Source organism: Podarcis muralis, chromosome 6 (assembly GCF_964188315.1).
Source record: "Podarcis muralis chromosome 6, rPodMur119.hap1.1, whole genome shotgun sequence".
NCBI classification, from domain to species: Eukaryota; Metazoa; Chordata; class Lepidosauria; order Squamata; family Lacertidae; genus Podarcis; species Podarcis muralis.
This window is the reverse complement of record NC_135660.1, coordinates 50,560,353-50,583,044: the sequence shown is the minus strand read 5'-3', so window position 1 is coordinate 50,583,044 and position 22,692 is coordinate 50,560,353. Positions and strand designations below refer to the sequence as shown.

The 22,692-nt window shown below is 38.1% G+C and overlaps 1 protein-coding gene across 4 annotated transcripts in view; it reads right to left on the bottom strand.

Annotated features, from left to right (window-relative positions):
* Nucleotides 1-22,692, bottom strand: part of ATRNL1 (attractin like 1) — a 501,150-nt gene that overhangs the window by 381,445 nt on the left and 97,013 nt on the right. For 3 of the 4 annotated variants that reach the window (XM_028730150.2, XM_028730148.2, XM_028730149.2), the window contains 6 exons: nt 20,861-20,945; nt 19,041-19,249; nt 14,011-14,129; nt 5,754-5,886; nt 4,508-4,689; nt 733-946 (listed from right to left, as the gene is read on the bottom strand). In XM_028730150.2, the coding sequence (XP_028585983.2) occupies nt 733-946; nt 4,508-4,689; nt 5,754-5,886; nt 14,011-14,129; nt 19,041-19,249; nt 20,861-20,945 (942 nt within the window). Of the gene's footprint in view, nt 1-732; nt 947-4,507; nt 4,710-5,753; nt 5,887-14,010; nt 14,130-19,040; nt 19,250-20,860; nt 20,946-22,692 lie in introns of those variants that run through there. The other variant, XM_028730152.2, reaches the window with a different exon arrangement.

Sequence of the window (22,692 nt, the reverse complement as noted above, 5' to 3'; positions counted from 1 at the left end):
GCCTTATTTCTGCCATATCTATCCATTTAAAACATTTTTAGAGTTAACTAACAACTTACACTGCCAAGGTATCTCACTATAAGACTTTCCACTGAATTTGTTTGTTTGTTTGTTTGTTTGTTTTTTGTTAAAAGATGAAACATAATCCACTTAAACTTATTTGTGGTAAGGTTAATAAACTTAAAATGAATATTCTGCTATGGATAATATATGTGTTACAAGACATCTTTTATGTATTCCCCAACTATTTTCAAAAGATTAGTAGGTATTTTGGAAATTATTTGGGATAATCCTCCTCCTTACTTCTCACTTAATAAAATTCAGCTGCCAGTATCGGAAAGAGGATTAAATTTTCCAGACATTAATTTATTCCATAAAGCATATATTTTAGCGGGCATTAAAACTAAACTCATGCCTGTTGTTTTTAAATGCTTATTGGAACTTTGTAAAGCACATGTTCAGAAACTCAGAAAGTATGGATTAGGGAATTAGAATGTGCTATGCAAACTGAACAATGGAAAAGTGCTTTCAAATCTTATATGAAACGTTTCTCTGGATTGAAAGACTCCCCATTCTCAGATTAAGAAGCTATGGATTCAAAGACTATCTCAGACTAGGAGGAGACTGTTCTCTCTGAACCAACCTTTCTTCCAACATTCATTATGCACATACTGTACATGCTGGAGCAAATTGTTCCAAAAATAATATTTGCAATATGGTAAGCTCTCTTACCAACAGGTTTCTCACATACGAGGCCATCGGCCATAGCCGTACATGGATTTGCTTTCAGACCAGCAACCTCTGCCCTTTCAAGATAGGCACAGAATCCAGAGTCATTTGGTTCTCCAGGAAGCCACTGCAATGTTGTGTTCGTAAAGGGAGACATATCATCCCATCCCCAATAGGAGATGTTGATCTTCCGTAGCCCAACCCAGGGTGATATTTTCTGTGAAGGATGAAAAGGGGAACCACATGAATCAGTAGCGTTGCTTTCTCTCCTCAGCACTCATCAATTCTTTTGTATTGTTTCAAATACATTTGTGGTGGTTTCTCCAACCATTTGTGCATATGTGGAACATATTTTATCCTGTGTATTAGGTCTTCCTAAAAAAATGCTGCAGTGTATAAACCTTCTATTCTCTTAAAGTGAACTCTGCTCTAAACCCAAGATTAAACTCTTCATTCCACTTTCACAAAGTCTCAGATATACAGTATATGTGCCTTCCATTTGTAAGATTACATAGAACGAGTACAAGGACAAAGCATTCCACTTAGATAAGCAAGGGAGGTTCCACTAGGCAAGATGGAAGGTCAATGCCTAAACCTCACAGTCCCATGACTTCTAGTTGCTAAAACAAACATGCTTATACAGAACACCAGGGCATTAGTGGTCCAGAATGTACACACAAGAACATGGGGGAACAAGTACTGCCTCTGCATTGGTAAGAATTTTCCGAAGAGAGAGCACAGGTCACCAGGCCCTGGATGTTGAACCATTTGTTCATTGGTACTGTGTTGGCTAGCGGGAAGGTAAACGGCGTTCCGTGTGCTGCGTTCCGTGACCCGGAAGTGTCTGCGGACAGCGCTGGCTCCCGGCCTATAGAGTGAGATGAGCGCACAACCCTAGAGTCTGGCAAGACTGGCCCGTACGGGCAGGGGTACCTTTACCTTTTTACTGTGTTGGCTAAATTATCTGCTCTGCTGTATCCTTCTTTGAAGGGGCATAATTGGAGGATAAGAATAAGATTAAAGAAGCTGAACAAATATTGCAATTCAACACGATCCACTGTAAATAAGTGTCTCTTGATAAAATCCTATCTTCCAGTATACAAACACTCTCTAGTTAAGAATGTAGGGTGACATGAATCACATAGCCATATATTCAGAATGTGTACGAGAGGAGCTAGGTTGAGTCTTGTGAACTGTTCAGTCATGATCCTTGTCTTTAGGCTGAACTAGGTGTAGGAAACCCTTCGCCCTCCAGATGTTGCAGAACTAGAACTCGTTATCATTCCTGGCCACTGGCCATGCCTGATAGCACTCACATAAGTTGTAGTTCAGCAACATCAGAAGGGCTGAATGGTTCTCCACTTCTTGTTTAGGCAGCCCCTGAAAGTATTTTCATTCCACAAGGCTTTTCATATATAACTTTTATATTGGCTTTTAATTCAACACTTTGTTGTAAAGGTAAAGGGACCCCTGACCATTAGGTCCAGTCGTGACCGACTCTGGGGTTGCGGCGCTCATCTCGCTTTATTGGCCGAGGGAGCTGGTGTACAGCTTCCGGGTCATGTGGCCAGCATGACTAAGCCGCTTCTGGCAAACCAGAGCAGCGCACGGAAATGCCGTTTACCTTCCCGACAGAGCGGTACCTATTTATCTACTTGCAGTTTGACGTGCTTTCGAACTGCTAGGTTGGCAGGAGCAGGGACCGAGCAACGGGAGCTCAGAACCGCCGACCTTCTGATCGGCAAATCCTAGGCTCTGTGGTTTAACCCACAGCGCCACCTGCGTCCCTAGATCACAACTTTGGAAGGATGGAGAAAATGAGGGGTAGTCTGGAATATGAGCATGATAACCTGGGTATGGTAATCTCCAAGGTTATCACATACAGGAGAGGGAGAAAATGAAGTAAGTGGTGTCAGCCCTGTAGTTCTGACATTACTACTTTGCTGAGATGTGGTTTCTAATTCTATGGATGAGAGGCTGCATGAGTGAATGACATTAGAGGTATGCAGAAGACACAGTGCAGTTACATAAATTTTATAAATAATAATAATCCAAGCATTTAACTGATGTAGTATTCTTTCCTAAATAAAAAAATAATTCAGTCAGATGTACATTTATATTCTTATTTTCAAATAGTTTATATTAATCCCCAAAACTTTTATTTTACAAAAATCATTGCTTTAAATATGAAAAGGTTTTAAGACTCAAACAAGCACAAATATTTCAGATTAGCAGACATTTCTCAGCTGTTCTGCCTACATTTGTGAACCTTACTAAACTATCTGTAACAAAGAAGTCATCTGAAATGAAATTGTATGTCCTAAATCATTATGATTCGAGCCTGAAACAGCAGGCATATGAAGGGAAATCAAGGGAAATCTCAGCAAGCTTCTCTGGCAACTGATAGCACATTCAAAATGACTTACACACAATAAATGGAATGGGACGGATAGAGAGATAGGAATGAAAGAGAAATTACTTTTTTGGAGGGGGGGAAACAGAAGCGAGATAAAGCATAAATCACTGTAACATTTCATTAGAAGTTTTTGATAAGTAAATAATCATTTGACCCAAAATACCTCCTTAAAGTGCATGGATTTGTCTACCTGTAGTGTATACTGCAAGTGACTTATCTCAAATTTATATAGCTTAGGTGTCTCAACACATAATTCATTTGAATAAAGGTATGTTTGGTACGGTGTCACCTTCAGAAATTTCAGAAAATGAAAACAACCATTTCTCCAGTTACCAAACTTGTCAAAACGACAGGCTGTCATCAGTGGTATTCTCAGATTTATGAGGCTTCTTTTACCATTTCATCTAGAGATGTGTGTCTGTATATATGTGTGTAAACATATGTGTGTGCAAACCTACATTAAGGCAGGTCAAAACAAAACTGTCCACAAATCTTGCCACTGCATTCTTAGGTGTTGAACTTCGGGAACTAGTCTGCTTGTTTTCAGAAGAAGATACAATGGATCAGAAGGAGAGTACTAGGAGCTGCCAGATCTGTGTGAACCTCCCCCATGTGTTAAAACACTGGATCCTTCTGAGAAAAAAGGAAAGGTGCTTGTTTCCAGTTCTAGCTAAGCCTTGCTCAAGCAACATGATCTGAGCTCTGGTGTCTTCCTATATCATTGGTTATTCTATGGTCCTCACTTCTGAACTGCTTTGCAAACCTGCGTGCAGGTTAGCCCTTCGATCTGGTGTTTTCTTTGCTCCAGCTTGTTAACTGGTCCCATCAACAGGCTTTTCCTTAGAGTGGGCACTTGTGCATTGCCAATAAAGAGGGAATGCATAACACAAAAAGCTCAAAACGAAAGCAAAATATTTGCATAAAATTTGGATATGCTCATTTATATGAAGAGATATACATTTAGAAATAATTACTATCCCAAGAGATCCTGTAGGCAGAATTACCACCGTGTGCACTACAGCAAATGCTTCTAAAATGTACTGTATTTTTCCGTGTATAAGCCGAGGTTTTTTTTACTTTAAACTTATGTAAAGAAACTGGGGCCGTCTTATACATGGATAGTGCATAGGGTGGATTTGGGGGCGTGTTATACACGGGAAAAATACAGTATATGGATTTCATCAATTTAATTAATAAAACCAAACATCAACCTACATTTTTTTATTTATTTATTCATTCATTCATTCATTCATTCATTCATTTCATTTATAGCCGCTTGATTGTAAAAAAATAAATAAATTCTTAGAGCAGTTTACAAAAACATTTGCATATATGCACTTATGAATTAGACACTCGGGTTACCTGGAGGGTATATTTCTGTATTTCATCCAAAACAAACTCAACTTCTTTTGATGTTGTTAATGAAGCAAGGATGCCATGTAAGCCATAGCAGTAAAGTCTCGCGTTGTCATAGTTTTCACGACTAGAGTTTATACGAAGACAGGCATCTCCAACATGATTCCATCCTTCTCCACACAGATGAGCTAGTAAAGAGTTACACAAGCTTAAAGTAGTTGTGAAAGAAAAAAACATCACATTTAGAACTAGGCTTTAGAATTATCTTTTCAGAACACAGTTCACCTAAAAGGCACATCACCTACATATTCAGCTAGAACCGTGGTTCCCAACGTGGGGCACAAGCCCCACAGGGGGGCAATTTGATTTTTAAGGGAGGCAATTTGAGAATGAGTTATTAACAGTTAATGGCCTTTTAGGCTTCCTCCATGTGAACAGGAGTTCACTTTTTTAATAATAATAATAATAATAATAATAATAATAATAATAATAATAATAATAATATGTCACAAGGGGGGCAATCAGGATTTTAGAGATGTTTGGTGGGGCATGGCCAAAAAAAAGGTTGGGAACCACTGAGCTAGAACCAGGGTATGACTTCCATGGATGGAAGGGCTCCTTCTGTTCACAGAAGCAACCAAGATCCAGCAGAGGCTCCCTGCTCAAGGAGGAAGGTAGGGGATTTTTTACCATTCTCCCTTCCTGCATCACTCCTCACGCTCCCCCAGGTGATTCCCCCCAAAAAACTTTCTTGAGCACAGGGATCTGCGGTAGGAAGATTCAACAAAAAGCACCTCCTCTCCTATACACTTCCTCCAGAGTAAAACAGGAGGTCATGGCAACAAATGCTTTACATTAGAATAGCCTAACAGAACTAGCATTTTCAATCGGTGAAGTGAAACTACAATAATAGGAACACAGTGTGATATACAATGGGTTACTGCCAAATCTCAGGAAAATAAGGTTTGTGATTTGTGCAAGATTATTTGCAATACTACGCTTTGCATCAACATGAAGGTGGCATGTGAATACCATAGAAAACTATATAGAAATAAAATATTATCTAGAAGAACACAGCTAAAGTTGTGCATATTCCTTGTCATTTTGGATGGATTACACCCAGTAGTCAAGGCTATAGTTCCCTGTGTTGAATTTTGAAAAGTCTGCATTCCTAACACGGATCTGAAATTTCTTCCCCTTTTACCCAATAATGCTTTAAAAATTATTTTCAAACACATTATTTCCCCTTTACCTGGTAATGCTTGGCATTCTTGCTGTCGTTGGTCCCACTGGCAGTTGAGGTTTAGTGAACAACTTTTACAGCTTGTCAGCTTATTACAGATCTGTTCATTTCTTACATGACATTTGGTGTAGTTTTTCACAGACTAGAATATAAGCACACATACATACCATGTCAATTCTCAGAATGGAGAAAGCTTAAAAATTCTGAAGGAACTGACTGACCTAAACATACGAGTAATAGGAAGGTAAATGTTAATAGAGTTAAAGTCATGGCACTTACCCATTTTTTTTAAAGAAAAGAAGGTAAATAATACATTACAACCATTTTCTAAATTTTAAAATTCATCATTTAAAAATATTCCTGAAAAAATAATTGAACAATAAAGTCTAATATTAATGAAAACAAGCTTTTAAAAGACTGCTTTTAAGAATCTGGCAACTGTCTTTCAGTTGTTTAGAAACAGCACAGACTAATAATTACTTCATAAATAAATGTTAGATGCCTGTTTCTTGGGCTAGTGAACTTGTTTTTTTTTTTTTTTCGACGGTTAGGGTCATGTGGACAGAATGCTCAATTAGCATTGGGAATGCCTGAGTTGAAGGACCTACATAGTCACAATTCATTTGGTGGTCTAAAGTATTACCATCAAACCAGCATAACTATGAACCATCCACTTCTGTTTTGGCTAATTAATGATCTGATTTCTACTGAAACTGCTTGGAAACACTTCAGAGGCATTGTCGCCTGATGTCATTATGACATCAGGTGACTGACAGGTGGACAGCCCCAAAGTTGGCTCATGCAGCTTGTGGAGATAAAGATAATGATATTGGTCCTGCTTTAGCACATAACACAACTGCTATTTTCTTTCAATTTCTGTATAAAAATGTCAAGATCTACATGTGCATTTTCAGAAGAAGTAAACCCTATACAAAACTGGAGTGGAGTCACTAAGGTGGTCTGATGATGTCTTATACGTCTCCTTCCAGGAACTCCTGCAGCCCAGCTGGTGCCAAATGTATTGCTTTCCTTTCCTTTGGTCCACCTTAGCAAGGGTTGGGGTGGGGCTTGCCATCTGGGCAGGCCCAGATGTAGGTGACCGCAGTTACAAGTTAGAAGATATATCTGATTGATGTAAGGTCCAAGTGCTACAGGCTGCCTTCGGCAGTGGGAGAGATCATCGTGTCTCACTGGTCATCTACTGACCATCTTAAGCAGGGCTGCATCCATAGCAGTGACCAGAGGAGGAATGACCATTGGGAAGGATGCAGAGAGAAGAAATGGCATAGTGCATCTGCACAACCAGAGAACTTCATTTGCCCAGCTGCAACAAAACATACCACTCCCATATCGGTCTCTACTGCCACAGCAGGCATTGTAACCTTCCAACTATTTGACTTCACCCTGAAAGGCACATTCCTCCATTTTTCCTGAGACAGATGGATGACAACAACAACAACAATGGAGGCATATGGGGATTGTTGCTACATGTATTTTCAGAAGATGAAAAATAAAGTTACGGAATAGAAGAACAAAAGAAAGCATAGGCCTCCAGTTCCTAGTAATGTAATGGACACACATCAAATTTTACCTGGGTGCTCCCTTCACACTTAATTAGAGCTTAGTTTATTCTGTGCTCAGGCATCCATGCTAGAACATAAAATGTAAAGTGAGAGTTAGCCTTAAGAAGAAAGCAACAAAAAATGAGGAGAGTTTAGAATGTATGACATCTGGGGAAAAGCTGAAAGGAATGAAGCATGCTGCGTACAGAGAAAAACAGATTAAGGGGGGAACATGATAGGGGTTTTTGAAGGAAAAAACCCAGCTGCCATAACATATGTACAACGGAAACAGTGATGTTTCCTTCTGTGGGGGAGAACAGATAAGTGTTTGTGGAGGAAGGAATGAAGTGTAGGAAATCTTGTCGTTGCAGTATTTTGAATTAAGTGACCTGTGCCATCTTTTTCTTTGGCCAATTAAAAGCACATAGATTATTAAATAAAATTATTTAATGGACAAAGCAATTGCCTGTATAGCAGTAGTACTGTGTTGATACTAATATTGAGAATTAGGAACGCTGTCCTTTTTAAATACTACATTCATTTTTAAAAATACCAGTTGTAGACAAGATCATATTGAACCATGTGGAATACACCATGAAACACAATTTATTTTTAAGGTATTGAAGAAAGGTATTACAAGGTGTTTAGATATAAACACAGAAACAAAACCATGTTCTGTTATAAGAACTCTACAGAGCTATGTGCATTACCAATTAGCTAGAGTAAAATATGCAAAGCGACAGAAGGTAAGCCTGTAAAAAATGCACAGATGAATTTCAGAAGACCTTTTTATACCTATTTGCATTTAGTTTGGCTCAGCCATTATACATTATTGACAATGCTGCCTGTGAGGTACATTACAATGAATTTTAAATTGCAAGTAAGCACCATCTGCTCACTTAACACTGTCCTCACCTAATATTCCTTGTTAACATGTCATTATCACAATGTCAAAATCCTGAAAAGTTCAGGCTGCTTTCGAAAATGAACCCATATGGTAGTAAGTAGCATTGAGGGTAAAAAAGAAAAGCTTGGGGGGGGGGAGGAGAGTATTCTTACTGGTTTCACAGTATGGTTTTCTGACTATAGATAACCAAAGGCTATTTAACAATGTTTGACTTTAAAAAGAACTACTAATAACTACTATCTGTATTCTCCGTAGTCACCTGCTTCCAAGCTTTATTTCCTTTAAATCCAATTTACACATTCCTTTCTGGACAAATCTCAGTAACCTAGTGTAAATGCAAATCCAATAGGTGGTTCTTGTTAACACTAAGGTCTTAGTCGGAGCTAACATCTGTTGCACAAGTTTTATTATAGGTGTAGGTGTAAAAATACATAAATAGAAGGGTATGAATAAACAGACTAATTTCCAACTGTCATATTTTCTTACACAGTGGGAGGATATATTCCAGGAAGTCCCACTATCTTCCTGAGTGGGATGTTGTTTCATGAATAGTACATTTGCATGTGCACAAAGCAGAATCTACATAAGCATCTATGATACAGACCCACTACACCAGAGCTTTCCAGACTTTTCATGTTGGTGACACACTTTTTAGACATGCATCATTTTGCAACACAGTAATTCAATTTTCCTAGCAAACCAGAGGTTAAACTAACCCCTTTCCAGCCCTGGGAGGTGTGCGGGGAGCATTTGTGCAACACACCTACAAACTGCAGCTGGCACACTAACATGTCACAACACACAGTTTGGAAAGCTCTGCACTATACTTTTGGGCATCTATTCCCAGGACTTTCTCTCCACACCTGAATAATTGGGGGTTAGCACCACAGTTCAAATCAGTCGTAAAGAAAGCTGCTGCCTGGACCCAATGTCACTTCAAAACCCAGTTAGACTCACATGACAGTAGTTGCTCTTATATTTTCATCCTGATAAAACTGAAACTGATTGTTCCACCTCCTCCCACAAAAAAATCTTCTGATGCCTTCAATGTTTTCCATGACTTATCAAAAATAATTGCTAGCAGCTCAGTATGTTCATTAGTTTATCCCCTTAAGATCTGAAGAAGCATCTACAGTTGCCCAACTTATTGAAATAGTTCAAGGTTTGGTTTGTTTATGCCAGTTTCTGGCTATTTTAAATACTCCCTTGTTCCTTATCAACACTACAAATGACAGTTCATTTTCTGCCTAAGTTTCTGTGAATGCTTGTGTTTTCTTATTAAAAGATGCACAATGATTCTAAGATATCTAAACAGCAACATTTATCTACAGAAGGTCTAGAGAGACTTTCCCCTCATATTTGTTTTTCCATTCCATCCTTGAGTCCTGATTTGCTAGATCTCAAAACAAGAGTTATCTTTTATACAGCTATAGACTTTTTGTTTGGCTGATCATAAGATATATTGTCGTTGTCCCCACACAGGCAAACATAGCCCGTTGCTTCCTTCCTTTTCAGAGTGACATAATTATTAATGTTGATGTTTATATTTATTTAAAGGCATTTATAACCTACCCTTTAGCCAAAAAGTTTGGAAGAACCTTAGACCAACTTCAAAACCACTGTTTAAGGTACTGGCTTGTTCTAACCCAGGTAATCATAGTTTCCCAATCTGAATGAAATAGAAACAGGAATATATGTTTAATTGAAGACTTGTGGGTTTAATCACAGTGGGCTGATAGAAGGGGTTGTTTGGATGGACACAAGGCTTATTTGTGTCTCAGCTTTCAAAGCTAAGAAATGATTATCTAAACAAGTATGTGAATAAAGTTTAGTTCTGAGAGGAATTAAGTTAGCGTAGAGTACAACACCCAAAGTATGTACTTTTGTGTTAAGGTAGAAGGGTGTGCTGGGAGTCATGGAATGGGATTCACCTAACTAGTCACATCAGTGGAAGCCCTGCACAATGACTTCTGCTAATGCAATAGCACTTTCCCCCATTCTCTCCTACCCCCACATGCCCCCCCAAATTGGCTTGGGGGCTGGGATAACTTAAACAAAATGCAGGGTGAGGATAGGGGGAATCATTACATCTGGCAAGCTGAAATGCTTGCACAGACAATGATTCGAAGAAGACAACGCTGAATTTCACTCATGGAGCCAGACTTCTCATGTTACAGGTGAAGAAAGGAATAGCATCTCAACTAGAGGTCCTTTTTTCATTAAGAAATTATGTAGCACTCAGGCAAGTATTTCTGAGTCATCCCTATAGCTTGCCTATGTTCATGTGAACACAAAAGGAAGTGTCATTGTTCAATGAAGAAAATCAAACCACGCTATTAGTTTGCCCAATTTATATGAACTGATTTGTACCTGGCCTCTCATTCATACCAAGTTACAATGTCTTTGCCTAGAAATGGTTTTCCATTAACATTCAAAATTGATCTCACAGGTCTCTGATACAATTAATTCCAGGGCTACAGCATAGTCTAATGATGAGAACTGTTAACAATTCATGTGAATGGATATACCATGCAGGAATCAGCTAAGTATTATTTAATGAAGATCTGAATTGTATATTCAAAGATATTGTCTGCCTCCAGACACCAAATCACAGTGTAGCATGATGAGAATGAGCCACAGCAAGCCCTGGACTTGGGTGCTGGACCCCTCCACCTCTGGCAGGGCCTTGTGGTGTTATCTTTAATGTTATGAACCACCCTGTGGTCTTCAGGTGAAGGGCAGTATACAAGCTGTTGTTGTTGTGCTTCCAATTACTTTTCACCACAGTTTAGTTTGTTGTCTGGCTTTAAGTATGGTTTGTTTAAACAAGTCATATTGATAACCCATGATTTGAAGCTCAATTGCTTCAAATAAATCATAGTTAAAATTAACCACAGTTTTCAGGTTTGGATAACACAATAAACTAATGTGGAAATGAGAACTTTCAAAATTCCTCCTTCCAATTGTGCCCAGAAAGAAGGAAGAGAGGTGTGCTTACTGTGGCTCACCAGACCATAGAGTGAACATGTATAATAAGCCTACTCAGCTAAGGTTCCTGAAACATTGCATGCAAAATTTGCAGTTAAAAACTGGGCGTAGGGAGTAAGTAGCAGGAGAAGTATTAAATGTCTGTATCTTAAAATTTAGTATAGATTTAGCAATATATGCCTAGTATATTAATATAATGTTGCCTTTTTATGTCTGAATAAATCCAAATAGTTTAGATTGCTCTGGCCTGCTAGAAACTATTTGCTAAATAGTAACAATTTCAATCACAATGTCACGCATTATGCTGAGGATATATGAGCTTTGTATACCCCAGAAGCAACTAGAATTTCCCTTTTTGGATACAAAGATATGGTTTAATGTTACAAAAAAACCCCAGCAAATTATCGGATGTTACAATAGCCAAAAAATCATTCACGTTATTCACAAGCTTGGGATGTAATCTAGTTTTCTACCACATTTCTGTATATTGAACACAGCTATAAGCAGAAAGGAATCCCCTGTCACACACCCAGAATAGGAACACATATACCCCCCCATCGTGTGCACACAGATAGCTACACTGGCACTGTGCACCTACTGTCATGTGTAGGGTATAACGGACCAGGTCCGCTTTTTGAAGGTAAAACAGTGGGCTGCAGGCAACAGCAAATGATTAAGCAAGATGAGCTTTAACACACTTTACATTTCAACTATGTTTTCTGTGGTTTAGCATTCCTGACCTGTTTGGAATTTCAGCTTCATTGCTTTCTCAATAAAGATAATATATGATGTGGGGAAAGTCTAAAGTATAATTTCTGTTCATTATCCAGCTGTCCTTGCCTAACAGGCCTTAAATGATATATACTTGTAATGTAATATTCTTGCTTTAGCCCTTCTCTTTTTTTCATTTCCTATCTAGATTTTTTTACCATTGCATTTCTAAGCACCATATATGAAATATCACATAACCAGAGATTTGGAACTTTCTTTTCAAAAATCATTACATGCAATTTTTTCTAATATTTGTTTGCTTTTAAAAGAGAAATATTTATCATTGCTATAAATGTTTTTATCAACTCATGAAAAATACCCACAGCATTTTGATGTGCTTCAGAGGGTTTGCCTTATCGCAAGTAATTTTACTCTGCTGTCAAAAGCACTACTGTATGCCACCGATAACACATAAGTAAAGTCAATCACTTTTGATAATAATCTTCATGTTTCTTCATGTTTCAAGGGAACATGTATCAGGGTGGTTAGGAGCAGGTGCAAAGGTGGAATATATTTTTTTTAATGCAAAAAAGTAAAGTAGTGGTATAGTGGTAGATGTTTCCCCCTTCATTTTCTTACAAACAGTTTTATATACTATAGAAAACACGTGAAGCCAGGAAAACATTTTTTAAAAACACAACTTAATAGTAATAAGAGGAAACATTAATGTATTCACATTGCTATGTTGGATAGCAATGCGGAGATATATATCTGTTTATAATTGTGGAGAATTGCAAATCCCTAAATGTGTCACTATTGCTGTATCTCACAAATTAAATGATTAAATTAATGGTCTCATTTACCATATATTGCCACGTGCATTCAAGGCAGCAGACCAAAAAAACAACAACAGGACAATGTCCCTAGATTCACTAGGTGATCTGTGCTTAAATCCTAAACACATTTACCAGGCGTTAAGCTCCCATTGAACTCAATGGGAATTACAGCTGAGTAAGCAAGTATAGCATTAAACTGGAGGCCATGTATTTGTTTTAATCCCACTTCAGGGTGGGCAACACTGAACTACCCCAGAGAGCTATTTTAACAGCAAAGACAGTGAAGATTGGCACACTTTAAAAACTGATATTAGTTCTTATTTAAGAACAATATTTTAGTTCAAGATACATAGACTTAATATAATATGTATATCTTCAGTGGCTCTATCTTAAACTCAGCCTGTAAATGTTATTTATTTATTCTGATCTCTTTATACCCTGGACTTCCTCCAATCCAGAGCACAACACAGCTTCATATAAAAAATCATTAAACTACCGTCTAAAATAAAAAACCAACCATAAAATCATTACATTACATGAAAGTACAATCAAAAGCCTGGAAAAACAAAAATATTTTCAATTGATGTATAACTATAACCACCATGCAGCCAATTCAATAAATGGGAGACCACCACCAAGAACGGCTTGTCTTGCATCACAAGCCTCTATCTTTCATTAAGGAGGCATCCAAGAGCAGTCATGCTGGAAGTGCACTTACACTGTAGGCCATACTTGTTTAACTTTTTGGATATATCCATAGTGAACAAAGTTTTAAGATCAGCTACAATAGTTAAGGATTTTTATTATATTCTTCTTTTGAGAAAGACTGAACAACTACTTAATAGTCATTAACTTTGTTATGTCTGGAAATCCAGCAGTTTAGACAAGGCTTTTAAGATGAAGATGATGATGAATAAGAGGTAGCTCAGGTGTATTTTTTCCTAGATGATAATCCCACAATTCCCAAATGGCCATGTAAGAATATTTCAAAGAACTCTAGATGATGTGGATTGTCAGCTAAGGCTTAAACTACGTGCTTGATTGGCTAAACCAATTTGTAAAGCAGGTGGTTCTATTACTTTCATTATTTCTCTTTCCAATTATATTATACGTCTTTGCAATTAATTTATGATGAAGCTTATTTCATATGTATTTCAAGCATCTGATTACAATGTGACATTTACATTTTGAAGGCACCAAAAGAGCAAATAAATGGTTACAAAGCGGTGTCATTAATGAAACTGCCACATATAAATACTCACCACACTGCAGTTACTGTTTGCAGAAATGCACTTCTTGTCATCACACCATTGACAGCCATTTGTATTGGCAGTACAGCTGGCACAGTCTGCATATCTGTAACATCTGTCATCTGCCGCAGCTATAATACAAACGAAAGACATGGTGAAGCATCAAGATGAGAGACAAAGGATGTTGCACTTTTTAATTCACACATTTTTAACAGCTGCTGGAAACAATACCCAGCATTTATTCATTGTAAGTATGACCTTCAGTCTGAGAATAAAGTTTCTTAACATGAAGCTAAACATGTTAACTATATGTTATTTATACCCCATTATCTGTCTGCAACACTTTTCTTGAAGGATTTCTGCCAATAAAAAAAAAATCCTTCTTGAAACAAAATCCAAAGCATGAGATGTGCCCAAATACTGTATACAAATGTGCTGGAAACTATTTTTTGTGCTGTCTTCTTCATTTATTTAGCAAAATGGGGATGGCTATTTAATTTTACTTTATTGCACAATTCAAAACAAGCATCTACCTGGACTGAGAAACTATCCAAAATGGATGCTTTCTGTGGCTGACTTGTGTGTCACCAGAACTGAGCTAGCCCCTGAGATAGTGGTCGGCCACAGCTTCTACATATTTTGTAACCATATTTTGAGCCAAAGACATATATCCAAATATGGGGAAAAAAGTTCAGAATTGCGAACTTTGTGTCCCATTGCCTCATTTTACACTCACAGCAACTCTCATGAAAATGTTAAGCTGAGGAATCACGGCTGGGCAAAGGACACCAACTGTGTTTCAGGGCCAAAAGGGGATTTGAACCCAGATCTCCCCAGGCAAAGCTAAATGTTTATTTATTTACAATATATATCACGTTTCAGGTGGACATCATGAAGCATATAACTGGCATGCAGACTATAGCCATTTAATTTGTAACACCTATGCTGGGCTTCAGTTATAGCTGCCATTGACATACATTTTATCTATCTATTGTGGTTTATTAAATTTGTATACTGCCCTATACCCACAGGTCTCAGGGTGGTTCACAACATTAAAAAAAAAATTACTACTACTGCTACTGATGATGATGATGATGTATAATGCTAAAATAGGGAGAAAGGGAGACATAAAGAGATAAAAGCTTGCTGACAAACAATACATTTGGAGGGTGGGTTTTCTTCAGGAAATAAAGTCCTAGATAAACACAGAAGTCTTGGAAGAAATGGAGTAGCTACAAGTTAAGTGACTCCAAATGTAAGGTGGGTGAGGGCTGGGAATGCTGGGAATACTGGGAATGCAACTTGAATGCTGAACTGCAGTTTAGTGTGCTCTCAGAAGGTCGTTTTCTACCAGTACCTTGGCAGGTGAAATGCTATTAAGTAAACTTGTGGATCAGAAATTACTGTGTTTCACTGGTTTTCAGCTAACCTACAGGAATGGGCTTAACCATACAAAAGGCTAATAAAAAGAGGTTCTGTTAGAAAAGGACCTATTGAGAGATCAATGTGTAGGATTTAAATCAGTGTTCAAAAAGAGGCCTGCTTGACTCAAAATAAAATGAAATCTGTCTTAAAGTATTCATAGAAAAGTTTAATTTATCACAAGCGTTGTACAAGCTCAAAGAGGAGCAATCTTTTTAATCATTTCACCAAGGAAAACCATGAGAGGCAGACCATGAAATACTATCAAGAGGTTACTTCAGGAAAAAAGCCACCTGCCTGAACCAAATTTACGTCAAAATTCAACTGCAGCCTCCTGCTTCAATCATGTCATCACACTCTCTCCTATATTTGAAATCCTTTATTACATTCTGATCCTTGACACATTCATTTCTAACTCTTCTCCTTATCACAAAGCCCATGATGGCCTTTCTTTATGCTTTTGAAGCATCTCATCCTTACTCTTACACTTTTCAAAGACCTTTCATTTTACCTCACCTTTCAGTCCAGTATTCACGTCTCATCTCTTTACCTTTTATTTATGAGGTTCTCAATAACTAAAGAACTGTTTTGTCCTTATTCAAGAAGTATCTTCTTGTGCCCTGAAAAAGCCCCTACAATATATCATCCCCAATTCATACCACTTCTCAAATATTTTCCGGTTTTACATGCTTTGCGCTGTTTCCCTTGAAATATTTTTTTTTTTACCTTTTCTAACTGTTTTTTAAAAGAAATGAACTGTATCTTTATAATATTAATGCGCTACAGTAGAATTAATCCTTATTGATTCTAAATCTCCCTCTCCCCAACTTTTACTAATTACTCCTTCCTGCTGCATCTCCACTACCCCCTCTCCCCTAGAGCAGCTCCCTCAAGAACAGTTGGTGGGGCAAGGCTACAGGAGCTATACAGTGGCAGAATGGGCCAGAAAGTCCTGTGCACAGGCCTTCACTTGCATATTTATGGATAAAAGACTGTGAGGCTGTTATTTTTTCTTTCAATACTGGTATATTTCCTAATGAACTACTAAAATAATACTGAAGGAAATTGATGGTAATCTACAAACTTCAAGTACAGTAGTACCTCGGATTACGAACTTAATCCATTCCAGAAGTCCGTTTTTAAACCGAAACCATTCTTAAACCGAGGTGCGCTTTCCCTAATGAGGCCTCCCGCTGCCAGTGCCCTTCCACTGTTCGACTTTCATTCTTAGAGCAAGGTAAAGTTCATAAACCGGGACACTACTTCCGGTTTTATGGAGTTTGTAAATGGAATAGTTCGTAAACAGGGCTGTTCTTAAACTGAGGTACCACTGTACTAATTTAATATGGACATTATTCAATTTGGTTGTGTATTTTTTGATGTGTTTTATTTATTGTTTGACTATTTCTTTTTGTTATGTACTGAAGTTCTCACCCTGGGCCAGCAGGGGGATATTGTAGATAGTTTTCACTCAGGTCCACATATGTAAATAGGGGATTGAAAGTGACGTTCAGTGATTGGATAGTTACAGAAAATGGTTACAGTTGCGTTGTAGTGGAGCTCTATATAAGCAGGCTGGCTGAACCCTTCAGTTCAGTTCTGTTCTGTCCTGTGAATAAACAAGAGCTTATTCGGGCTGACTGACCGAACCCAAAGGGTGCTTATCAATGGTTCCTCTTCATCCTGGAGAAGAGTGACTAGTGGGGTGCCACAGGGTTCTGTCTTGGGCCCGGTCTTATTCAACATCTTTATCAACGACTTGGATGATGGACTCAAGGGCATCCTGATCAAATTTGCAGATGACACCAAACTGGGGGGGTGGGGGTGGCTAACACCCCAGAGGACAGGATCACACTTCAAAACGACCTTGACAGATTAGAGAACTGGGCCAAAACAAACAAGATGAACTTTAACAGGGAGAAATGTAAAGTATTGCACTTGGGCAAAAAAAAATGAGAGGCACAAATACAAGATGGGGGACACCTGGCTTGAGAGCAGTACATGTGAAAAGGATCTAGGAGTCTTGGTTGACCACAAACTTGACATGAGCCAACAGTGTGACGCGGCAGCTAAAAAAGCCAATGCAATTCTGGGCTGCATCAATAGGAGTATAGCATCTAGATCAAGGGAAGTAATAGTGCCACTATATTCTGCTCTGGTCAGACCTCACCTGGAGTACTGTGTCCAGTTCTGGGCACCACAGTTCAAGAAGGACACTGACAAACTGGAACGTGTCCAGAGGAGGGCAACCAAAATGGTCAAAGGCCTGGAAACGATGCCTTATGAGGAACGGCTAAGGGAGCTGGGCATGTTTAGCCTGGAGAAGAGGAGGTTAAGGGGTGATATGATAGCCATGTTCAAATATATAAAAGGATGTCATATAGAGGAGGGAGAAAGGTTGTTTTCTGCTGCTCCAGAGAAGTGGATACGGAGCAATGGATCCAAACTACAAGAAAGAAGATTCCACCTAAACATTAGGAAGAACTTCCTGACAGTAAGAGCTGTTCGACAGTGGAATTTGCTGCCAAGGAGTGTGGTGGAGTCTCCTTTGGAGGTCTTTAAGCAGAGGCTTGACAACCATATGTCAGGAGTGCTCTGATGGTGTTTCCTGCTTGGCAGGGGGTTGGACTCGATGGCCCTTGTGGTCTATTCCAACTCTATGATTCTATGATTCTAAAGAACTGTTTGAAGAATCGCTGTGTGGTCTGATATGCTCACCCACAACTTAACACTTTTTATATTTGTAATTATGCCATTTCTTTCATGTTGTAAGTCTCCTTGAGCATGGTTTTAACAATATAAAGGTGGCATACAAATAAAAGGATGTATGGATGTATGGATGTATGGATGTATGGATGTATGGATGTATGGATGTATGGATGTATGGATGTATGGATGTATATCTTTATATGGCACTCAGCAGAGGTAAATCATATTCAGTTTACGAAAGGAATTATATATTTAGCTGTGCTTATTTTTATCTGTAAGATGCCCTGAATCCCTGTCAGAGAAAAAGGCAGGGTATAAATAAATATATTATTAAAATAATGTATCTACATTGATTCTTTTTTTATCTGGGAATAAACACCTTTATAGAAGCTAATAAACATTTCTAGGAATACCTTTCAAATTTATACAGAAACTGCATAGAAAGGGGGAAGTGGGATTATGGCTGCTGGCCCTGTCCTCTATACGTGCATTCATCAGAAATGCAAGAGAGCCCATGCATACCAATGCTACATGTACAGACTCTGCCTGCACAATCATGGATCTTACCTATACAGTTGGTACACATGTACACATGTAGGAACTTTGACACCTCCTGATGAATATATTTACAGAGTTATGCAACAAAAAAATCCCGTGTTGCAAAACAGAACAATCTGTTAAACATAAAGCAACACGTAGGCTAATAATATATGAAGAATATTTATATAACACTATCAAACTGTTTCTAAATTCACAATCAGAATATATTTACAAAGCAGCACCAGCACATGCAGTCCCAATCCATCTATACTTGCATTTCATTAAACTTGTAGAAAGTGCTATGATATCACAGCACTGCTATCATTGCTATGATTAAAATAATAACAATGACCAAGGGGCAATTCACTTACCTGTTTTTCTGGGACACTTTGCCCTAAGAATGTTGTTAGCATGACCAGATTCCCACGACACACAGCGGTTTTTGTTCCATAAGCATCTTAATCCTGGCCCAGCAGTTTTACAAAGCTCTTCATCTCTGAATGCTTCACAGTTGGGAGGTTTGTACACAAGGATGTCATTTAACAGAACGCTTGAAAAACCTCCAAATATATACATGGACCTATAAAGTAATAGAAAATAATTTTGTAATTTTAGAAGGATATGTATCATCCAAGGCCATGACTCTTGCCTCATTTGCCATCTCCATTTTATGTGAGAGAGTATTCACACTTACTAGTCCTAAGAAGTGTGTAGCTAACCTCCTTCTGCAAGATCCCACTGTTTTGGTTAGCATCAAAAAGAAATAAGATAAAATATATAGGGTGATGGAGGGGGCAGAGAAGTCTAGCCTGGCACTCTGTATCTCACATTCTCCGGTGAACCTAAAACAATCTCACACTTTTTCAATGAATGTAATCCCAGAATGCTATACGGAATAGGCTTACACAAAAATTTCAAAAAAAAATCATTTGATCCAGGTGAGGCAGGCACTTTCAAAAGCAGCTCTCTGAGTCTTGAAGAAAGTTGAAGCTGTCTATTTGAGTGCCTGCCTGCCTCTGCCATCCATCAAGTTACAAAGAATATCTGAAAACTCTTTTGAAAGTATGTTCACATTTATTAGGAGTTTTGACATCATTTATAGCAAGCTGTATCCACTTGTGGAAGTGGTAGGCAGCCTGAACAACCAATCTTTGTCTTTCCCTTCTCCCCCAAGAGTCCCCTGTAGCACCTAATGAACTCTTCCAGAGCTTTGATAGCACTCTTGAACAGTAAGATCTGTGTCATGTGGAACTGTAGGGTAGAACTGTCTAAAAATTGGCCAGCAGGATCATGGTAGTGATAAACAACTGCAATTATTTTATTGTATGTATACCAATCCATGCTTGTTATCCAACAGATTATACAGTTCTTATAAAGGTGCTAAATGATGCATAGAACAAATTGTACTCTTCCACTTTCTCTCACCTCTCCTGTCCCTCAAGCACTGATGAATATAGTATATTAATGGTATCGATTTCAAACAGCTTCCAATATTCTTGTGTATGCTAACTATATATATCACTGCTTTATTCCCACCCCAGTGTAATACCAAGGTCAGGGAGCTAATTATAATTGAACATACTTTTGTTCCGAGGTATACCAAGAAATATCAAGCTCCAAATTTAATCATTATACTTTTAAACTTGATGTAGCATAAAGTTATTTTTGAAATTATTTTTTATTTATATTTTGTATTACTGTTATATTTTGGAAATTTGTATCATGTAAATCACAATGAGAGAGCTTTACATAGAAAGACTGTCCGTAACTATTTAAATGAAATAAATAACATAGCATAAGATTTGTAGATCCTATCCAAACAATTTCAGCTCTCTTTTCTCTATTTTCTCAATCAGGTGAACAAAATTGGCAGTCCTCCCCCCTCAAACCAAGGGAGTCAGTTCAATGAAACAGAGGTTCCCATGACCCTTGTCTTCACAGTGGTGTTGTGAGGCCATATTAGGCCAAAATAAAAGTAAATGGTTGAAAATACCCAGCAAACTTCATAGCTAAATGAGGATTTTATTTCAGGTCTTCCCAGTTCAAGTAGAGTACACAACTCTGGCTTTCATAAGCTCATCATTAATAAGATAACAAAGAACATCAGTTGTTCATTAAAAATGTATATTTAAGATAATGTGTTAGAATATGTTTATTTTCTTTTGACTCATTTTTAGAAAAGCATATTTACCCATTGCTGACAACTGCAGAGTGACCAAATCTGTTCACATCACGATGAAGATTAGGCTTTGGAAGAATTTTCCATTCATCACAAGCTAGTAAGACAAGGTAAGATAATATGATTTCCTGTTACTAAGGTTCAAGAAGATATAGCTCAGTATTAGCAATAACTGACATTTTGAAATCAACAACCACTAGCGTTTACTTTCACTTGTCCCAAGTACTTCAAATGCACCCTCCCCAAAATAAGGATGTAAGGCACATACATGTATGATAGGTTAAAGGAAGCTTCCCATAGAAGCTTCTGTGTAACCAGAAAGGCCTCCAACATTTTCTCACTTTTAGTACTGAAAGGATACCCAGCCAAGATGTGGGGATTCAGCAGTGACATAATGGCCAGGGCTGTCCAGCCCCCAGCTACTTGGTTGGGGAGGATCCAGCTGAAGAAGGTGCTCATTCCTGTTCTAAATAAATTCATAAATAAAACCAAACTAGAAGTGTGAAGGAATAGCACTGTTCAATCATCCTATGTTGTGTGTCATATTCCTTGTTGCAAAAGGACTGGACTTGCTCTAAGGGATCTGAGTATAGTGGCATATTTGAAGATGCCATCGATTTTTCAAGTAGACACAAAATGATGCCTTATTCAATACTGATAAGCAAATAACCATACTGATGTGCTGCTAAGATGAAGGAGGCTTTCATTTTGAAGGGTTTTTTTTAGTTCACACACCACTTAACAGCAGCGTATTTTGCAATGTGATAAAATCCTCCTTAAATGTGGTTTTATTTTTTAAATCCTTAACATGAAATAGCATTAAGATCTCAGAAGTATACTACCAGAAGTCCTAAACCAAAACTGGAGGACCATCATACTTAATCACTGGTCAGGTTGTCTGGGGTTGAGAGGAGTTGGAGTACCAACAATAGATGAAGGACCACAAGTTCTCCATCCCCATCCTAAACCAAAATCTGGTTGCTGTTGTGCTATCTCAGATGCCTTAGTTCAATTCTCACTTCCTGAGAACACCTATCCTAAGCAAACCAGATGAATACTTACACTACAACATAACTCTGCAACCAATCTACATTATCTCCATTTTTGTCCAAGATTCTCACTTTCGTGGTCTCATGCCCTTGCTAGTCCTTTCATTCAATGATTCCATATTAAATCAGGCAGTTATGGCCTCTGACCAAAAGCTATGCTATCCTTCAACATCAACACACACCCTTTCAGATCCTTTCTTGCTCTCAGAAAGCAAGTTATCGGTCTGCCTTATGGCTAAACACCTGTGCAAACAAAAAACTAGAATGTGTCAATTAAAAACCTTCACCTAGACTCCTCAGTAGACCATGAACCTGCCAAGATTACTGTGGTTCATAATTTCACTATCTTCCTATTAGTGGGACAGGCAGTAATAAGTAGCATCAGGAATGTTTGAGCATTAAAAGAATGTCACCACCAATAATAGCCCAACAATGAATGGGTGCAGGACAAGGCTTGGGTGGTATTAAGAACGGATTGTGTATTTCCAATATTCCAATGCATGAAACCCCTAGATGCACTTATACTATTTAGATTGCATGAGCCTTAGATAGTTATATTATTTATAGGAAAATAAAAGTGATGAACAATTATGAATTCTATTTCAGGAACATTTTTTCATGAGAACTATACAAGGCAGACATATTTTATCACAACAGCTTCCCAGCAAGATCCTTCAATTATGCTATAAATTCAAGTGTCTTCCAGTTCCTATATTTCAGTGGATGTTTCAGACAGCTTACTGGAGCACATAAGAAGATCTATGTGTATAGTGACTGGGGAGGGGGGGAAGCCTG